The sequence below is a fragment of the Coptis chinensis genome, chromosome 6, assembly GCF_015680905.1.
Source record: "Coptis chinensis isolate HL-2020 chromosome 6, ASM1568090v1, whole genome shotgun sequence".
NCBI lineage: Eukaryota > Viridiplantae > Streptophyta > Magnoliopsida > Ranunculales > Ranunculaceae > Coptis > Coptis chinensis.
Genome location: NC_141461.1, coordinates 73544577 through 73552399, shown reverse-complemented (window position 1 = coordinate 73552399; position 7823 = coordinate 73544577). Strand labels below are relative to the sequence as shown.

Below are 7823 nucleotides of genomic sequence, written 5' to 3'. Positions count from 1 at the left end.
AACAATTGGAGTGAGTGGAGCCAAGGATACTCAGGGGACTCCTATTGAGGAACAAGAACAGGGAGAAATTTTCCAAGATTTAACATCTTAACTAGAAGAAACTACCCACCTCACAGACATTATAGAGGCACAAGAACTAATTGTTGCCCCTACAACCTCTATCCACTCTCCTAGGATTCACAGAATAGGCGAGATGACAAGGACTTCCAGGGAGGCAGAAAATACGATCAATCAAGTGATTGTAGGAACCGTTATGGTTTCATGTCATCGACTACAAACCGTGAAAACCCATGCGCAGCGGAATAAGGGTGTTCATGATTTTGTTTAGAATCATACCTTTGATCAGCTCTGATATCTCTAAGAATACGAATTCTATGAATCAACAACCTCTTGATCTTTTGTTGTATTCCTATCTTTAGAATGGACATTGTGTGGGCAACGATCTACCAGCCCTTTCTTTCTCTTTTTGCCTCTCTTGAGCAATCACTGAATATTTCGGCCAAGAGAAAAGGGTTTCTTTATATAGGCTACAACAGGGACCATGAGGAGAAATTAGGGTTAGGTCTCCTGACGGACTTGGGCTTCCCATGTTCACCCAGAACACACAGCCCAAGTCCGTCAACAAATGGCTTATTCCACTAAAGGTCATTGTTGCACTACCGCCCTAATCCCAAATTACGTGTATTACGGTTATGGGCTCCATATTATATGCTCGTTGATCTCCCCATGTTAAGATATCGAATGCTCGTTGATTAAGTCAAGTTACTGGCAACTACATTAATCAACTTCTTAGGTTTTTGAGTAGTACCACTCAACCTCATTGTCATGTCAGATTAAATCCACCTGCAGGGTTTACATGACAATCCTTATGATCTCCTTAAGGGGACATCATCAACCTGACTTCTTGTGGGTCACGGATTCCTTCTATAATCAACATCACACCTTATATACAATGTCATTACCAAATCCATCGAGTTTGTTGATTCACAAATGAATCTCACTCATTGATTATTTAAAGCAATGTATAATGCCCGTAAGTGCCCGTTATTATATCCGGATTAAGAGGACAAGCATCCATAATAACAGAGGTGTTTGTTCTCTTATATAGTCAGTATAAAGAGAAACAACCTCATTTGGTCCTGTTCAATACACACAAAGTGTACTAGTGTAATCCTGTAGTCAAGATAGACTAATACCAGATTATACTACAACCATACCAATGGTTTGTCCAAATCCATCTAGGTTGTGAATGTTTACTTATACTTTATAAGGTACTGATGATATGATCTTCTGTGTGTCACCACACACCATATCATCTACAACATAAAATATTAGACACATGCATATAACTAATAACATATATAATATGCATAACATTTGCCCATATAATTCTCATTCAAAATATAAAGAATTAGAGTTAATACAAAAGCAAAGCTTTTAGTATATAACCCTATAAGTGATCGTATATGATCAATCAAGGGAACAAGCTGATGGTATCTCCAATGAAGGAGAGCACCATGGATGTGAGATCAGGTGCACTGACGTGAGCCAAAATTTATAGATTGTGGTTGTGGCAGTGAATGAGCCCATTGCTTCTTTGCAGTCATCGAAGAATACTTTTAGAGTTCTGAATGAAGCTAACTCATTACTGGCATCCACCAACTGGGCAGATATGGCTGAGGAGGAAGAAGAAATGGGAAAAAATGGGCATGAGGAAGAATGGCAGACTCAAAAAAAGAAGACAACCAAGCAGTCTAAGTGGGATGGAGCAGAAGCTCTCACCCCCATCCACAAGGGCCAGACTGGCTTCTAAATCGCATCAATGAAAATATGCTTTTGTAACATAAGGGGAGTGAAGAAAGAAAAAGCAATCACTTACCTGAAGGAGATCGTAGTTAGTCATAAACCGGACATCTTATGTCTGGCAGAACCATTAACTCTCCCACCAACTAGGACCCAGAGTTTCTTTGTAGGTTAGGCTTCGAAGAGGATTTTGTTCATAATAATATTCCCAATAGAACAGGGAATTTATGGGTTTTTTTGGAGGAAAGGAATAACAATGAATATAGTGGATTTGTCTCATCAACAAATCACTATTAAAACTGGGGAACTGCATATTTTGCTAATTCATGCCAGATCACCGTATGTCCAGAGAAGAGTACTATGGGAGGAATTGTCACTGCTGGGTTTAACTACTAAAGCTTGGGCTGTGGCAGGAGACTTCAATGCGGTGACTTCCACTACAAAAACAAAAGGGGGCAGGCTTCCTTGTCAGACGGCAGTAAATGAGTTTGTGAACTTCATAAATGTGAATGCACTTCTGAACTCTACGAATCTTGGCTTCAATTTTTCATGGTCAAATAGAATACATGGGAATAGTAGAATGTTACAGAAACTAGATAAAATTTTAGTAAATAAAAAATGGTTGGATGGAACAACAGGGTGGAGGAGTAGGATTCTACAAAGAAGATTTTCTGATCACTCCCCCATAATAGGATGGCTTACCTCCATTCCTAAGCCACACAAAATCCCTTTCAGATTCCAGAAGCACTGGATCAAGCATGAGAGCCTCAAAGCAGTAGTGAAGAAGAGTTGGGATGAACCACTAGAGGATATACTGATTACAAAAAACATGAAAAAGCTTAAAAGGTTGAAGAAAACTATGAAAATTTGGAGTTGGGAAATTTTTGGGGATTTGAGAAATAAGAAAGAACGGGCAGTAGAGGAACTGGAACTGATTCAGAAAGAATAGGAAGAGGATCCTTTTAATAGCAGCCTTCAAGAAAGAGAGTTGAACAAAGAGTAGGAATTGAACAATCTTCTGGATATCGAAGCATCACAATGGAGGCAGAAATCCAGGGCTAGTGTCGCCTTCGAGGGAGATAGAAATACAGCATATTTTCATGCCCTTCATAAGATGAGATTGAACAAAGCTTTGATTCTCGAGATTCAAAAAAGTGACAGAACTGTTCTTAAGCAACAAAAAGACATTAAGCAACACATTGTCTCTACTTTCGAAGCTAAGTACATGCCACAAGAAGTCATCCCCAATGTTGAACTAATGGAGTTGATCCCCAAGCTTGTGACAGATGAGAACAATGACCAAATCTCATCTATTCCTTCCTTCAAAGAGGTCAAAGAGGCAGTGTTTAACATGGATCCCAGCAGCTCACCAGGTTCGGATGGGTTCCAAGGAATATTTTTCCATACATATTGGGATATTGTGGGATGGGAGGTCAGTAGAGCTATTATCTCCTTCTTCAAGGATAATAAATTGTCGTAAGGTTTGAACTCTAACTTTCTGGTGCTCTTACCAAAGGTAACACAGGCTAAAGTAGTAAGTCACTATTGACCTGTTTGTCTTAGTAATTTCTTGTTCAAAATTATAACAAAAATCCTATCTCTAAGGATTAAACTAATGGCAAACAAGTTGATTAGCAATGAACAGCTAGGCTTTATCAAAGGCAGAAACAGCTCCACAGGCATCTGTCTAGCATTAGAAATGATGAATGAACTTGATCACAAAAGAAATGGTGGCAACATAGGGCTTAAGCTGGATATTTCACAAGCTTTTGATACTCTTAGCTGGGAGTTCCTTATACAGGTGATGTAGAGATTTGGTTTCTCCAAAACATGATGTGATTGGATTGAGACAATTCTTCGCAGTTCAAAAATCTCGGTTATGATAAATGGGGGACCATGTGGTTTTTTTCTACAGAAAGGGGGTTGAGACAGGGGGATCCCTTGTCGCCGTTTCTTTTTGATTTAGCAAAAGATGTGTTAAGCAGAGGAATAAACCACCTGTTCCAAGCAGGTAATGTGAAGAACATGGTGACTCTCGGTGATACTCCTGGCCCTAAGCATATGTTATTTGTAGACGACCTCTTTTTTTTTTGCAAATGGCAACATCAGAGGCCTCCGAAAGCTGAAGTTAGGCCTTAACTTCTATCAAAAGGCAGCAGGACAATTTTTTAACACAGAAAAAAGTAAGATTTTTTTGGGCAACATGACTCCTGTGAAGAAAAGGAGAGTAGAGGAGTTATTTGATATTAAAGAAGGAGAACTACCTGAGCAATATCTGGGGGTGCCACTTTTCAAGGGAAGAGTGAACAGTAGATCCACGCAATCACTAGTGGATAGAATCAAAAGGAAAGCTTCCGGGTGGGCAGGCAGAATGTTGTCCTTTTAGGGGAGAGTAATCATGGCCCAAGCGATCTTATCAAGCATGCCAATCCATAATATGGCGGTGTATAAATGGTCTAAGAAAAGTATCAAAGAAGGAGAGGCTGCTTCATTTGGTCAGGAGATCCCACCAAGAGAAATTTTGTTACTCTTAAGTGGGAGAATGTATGTAAGCTGAAAAACGAAGGGGGTCTAGGCATTTGCAAGCTGGAAGAGATAAACAAAGCACTCTTTCTAAAGCTTGCATGGGGTTTTCTGAGTAAGAATGATGACTGGAGTAGATTTATGAACAGGAAATTCTGAAAAAGAGATGGAAGTGTTCTTACATATCACAAGCCCTCATCTGTTTGGCCTGGACTTAGAGGTACACTTCATGATATAGAGTCGTACACAGGATAGATCATAGGTCAAGGACACAAAGTAGACCTCTGGAGAGACAACTGGGCTAGAAAATCAGTCATGGAACTATTACCACAAGTAAACTGGTCTGGGTACAAGGCGACGGTAGCTGACATGATTGAAGATAACAAATGGAATTTTCCTACTGCTGTCTCAGAAGTGTTTGGTCATCTGGGAATTGATTTGGCTGACATCCCACAACCTAGTGGGGAAGAAGATGTTAGAATTTGGAAGCCAGAGTCTGGTAGGCTTTTCTCGGTCAAGTCAACTTATGAAACAATCAGGAGAAAGAAGAATAAAATATTATGGAGTCGGAAGATCTAGACAGCCCACATACACCCCAAAACTTCCTGCATAGCTTGGCAGCTCATATAAAAAGCCGTGTCAACTGATGATCACGTGAAAAAGGTTGGGGTACAGCTGGCTTCTCGATGCCATTTCTGCCATCAAGAGGAAGAATTTGTACAACATCTTTTATGGGATTTCACCAAAGTTCGAGAGGTTTGGACTTGGGCAACACAAATATTTGAAGTAACCCTCTCAGAGTTTAACTTCATGGCACTGCTGAAGGAGACAGAAAATAGTAACCCCACCATTCAAGAGCTGTGGAATGCAGCTACAGTACACATCATGGTTCATGTATGGAAAACTAGAAACAAAGAGCACTTTGAGGACAACCCCATTCACATAGGCAACATGAAGCGAGAGATTCTAATGGGCGTGAAAGTCTCGGGTTCGTTCTCACATGGAAGGAAGCGAAATGACATAAAAGAGTTTCGAATTCTAAAAAGGCTCGATGTACAAGCGAAGAGTGCTCCAGCCCAAAAAATACATGAGGTATATTGGGTGGCTCCTCAGGGGAATGTCATAAAGTGCAACACGGATGGTTTAGCCCAAGGAACTCCAAGTAGAGGGGGGGCTAGGATTGTTTGCAGAAACAAAGACTTAGCAGTAATGGGAGTTCTTACAGCAGGACTAGGCCAAGTTACCAGTTTTGAGGTAGAATGCATTGCAATTGTATTGGTAGTCGAGAAAGCTGGGGAAATGAATTGGAATAGCATTTGGATTGAGGCCGACTCAGAAGCTGCTGATACGGCCTTCAATAGCGATGTTATATCATGGGTGTTTAGAGCAAGATGGAAGCGAGTGATTACACTTCTACAGCACTGGAAACTAACCCATACTTGGAGAGAATGCAATTTTAGTGCGGAGGCAGCGGCTAGAAAGGGATCCACACTATTGCAGGGAACTTCGATTTGGAGCACTAGTAGACCAGATTATGTAACTATGATAGAAAGCCATTTTAAGGCTTTCTATAAATTTAAATGAGCGAAAGTGTATCATGTTCTATCTCTGACATTCTTTTTAATAAAATTTTCTTACTTGTGTGCAAAAAAATAATAATAATAACTAATCAAAAACTCATTTTTTTCTATTTTTTTTTTTTTTTATCTCTATCTATTACAAACAAGTCCACTAATTTATATTACTTTACAAAATCCAAGTTTTACAGTACAACCACACACGGAAAACAACTGAACTGTGAAAAAATCAGGTATCATTGTGTGGAGGTGGCTGGGCGGTCACCCATCGGGTCCCAGCAAAGTTGCTCCATCTACCAGCTGTAACTTCAACTCCTCTCCAGCATGTTGATCTCGAACCTGGATTTGCAAAAAAGTAAATTAGTAATGAAAAATAATGAAATAAATCAATGAGTGAAATAAATCAATGAAATAAACAATAAGAAGTGAAAAGGTGAGAGTGATGCTTCCCTCCTTAGATGCTTAACCAAGCATCCTTGCTCCTTCAATTCATGACGGTGACGCCATTTGAAGTTTTAATATAGTTGTGAGTTTCAAAGTGTTTTGAAGTGAGATTCACCATAAATTGTTTGGAGCTTGAATGGTTAGGAGTTTTAGAAGGAAGGAAGGTAGATTCTTTTAGTTTTAGAACTTGTATTGGTTCACTCCATGTTATTGGAAAAGCTGGAAAAGACTAAGTTGTTTAAATGGTTGGAAACATAACTTGAAAGAAATGAAATGATTGATTGATTGAAGAACAAAAAGTAAACAACTTGATTGAAGATGATAATAAAGAACAAAAAGTAAATGACTTGAATGAAAATGACTAGAAAATAAATCCTACATGACACTAGAATAAGTCTAGGTGCATTCTCTCTCCCTAAATTTTGGTTCTTATACCCCTTCTTTTACAAAAAACTGATTTGCCCTCCTCCATTACATTTGAGACACCTTACCAAGTTTGCTTTATGCTTTTGATTTTTCCTTTTGGTTTTCTTCTTGATCAAGATAGGTTTTAGAGAAAGCCATCTTTTGTGTTAAGGACATCTATCTCTAATCTTCTAAGTTAAGGACTTGACTTTCAGCTCTTTCGTTATGAGTCCTTGACCTTTGACCTTTGACTTTGAATTTTTCAGCACTTTTTCATAGCAGCTTCAAGTCTTCATAATAAGTATAAATAAGGCTCTTTTTGGTGCTATGACACAACTTTTATGATAAGTGGCCTGAATTGCTCTGTAACCTGAAAAAGGAAATAAAAGCTATGAGTTGTCTTTTCATTATACGTAAGAAGAGCTATAATGCAGAATATAAGGGTAATAAAATGCACATTTGGGAGCTGATCAAAATATAGTAACCAAGTTCAATTTTTAGTACCAATTAACCAAGTTTCATTTGAAAATCATGTGTTTTTTGCCATTCTAATGGATGGATCGTTAAAACAAATGCTTATCATTTTTTTTACAATGATAATCATTGTCTCTTATCAAGCAAATGTTTCATCAGCCTCATAATGGCAAACTCATTGCATACTTCAGCACATAGTTAAAGCAATTATAAAGTTGTCCCAACTAATAAAACAATTTCTTACCTAGAAAAATATAAAGAAAGCCAATTTGTATATGAATACTGGGCCAATTATGGCTTCTTCGGCTATGCTTGCTTAGTACTTTGTCAATCTTCACCTGAAAAATATGGTATTAAAATAAAGTAGCAGTAGCCACTATAAAATTCTAATCAAAATTGATTCGAGACAACTATACACTATAGAAGTACTTCTTCTTACTCAAAAGGCATGCTCATCCTTGGTTTGCAGTCGATGTTCTGGCAAAGTTTTTCCGTCGACAGCTGAATGTTTTAAGCTATTTTGATTCATGGTTGCAAGGCAGCTCTTGTAGCTAGCTCCTCTGATCTTGTAGCTCTAGTTGGGCCAAGGGTTGGTAG

General features: G+C 38.7%; 2 protein-coding genes across 2 annotated transcripts; both read left to right on the top strand.

Moving 5' to 3' along the window:
• The first annotated feature begins 2059 nt into the window (after positions 1–2059).
• On the top strand, positions 2060–2752 carry LOC147494403 (uncharacterized). Its single transcript, XM_086568127.1, has one exon. It carries the CDS (start codon positions 2060–2062, stop codon positions 2750–2752), a length of 693 nt encoding a protein of 230 aa, XP_086424253.1.
• Positions 2753–5136: 2384 nt separating this feature from the next.
• Positions 5137–5910, top strand: LOC147494402 (uncharacterized). Its single transcript, XM_086568126.1, has one exon. It carries the CDS (start codon positions 5137–5139, stop codon positions 5908–5910), a length of 774 nt encoding a protein of 257 aa, XP_086424252.1.
• The last annotated feature ends 1913 nt before the right edge of the window (positions 5911–7823 follow it).

What these genes read in the sequence shown, in the direction of transcription:
- LOC147494403 (XM_086568127.1), top strand. Translation starts at nt 2,060, where the DNA reads ATGAATATAGTGGATTTGTCTCATCAACAAATCACTATTAAAACTGGG.
- LOC147494402 (XM_086568126.1), top strand. Translation starts at nt 5,137, where the DNA reads ATGGCACTGCTGAAGGAGACAGAAAATAGTAACCCCACCATTCAAGAG.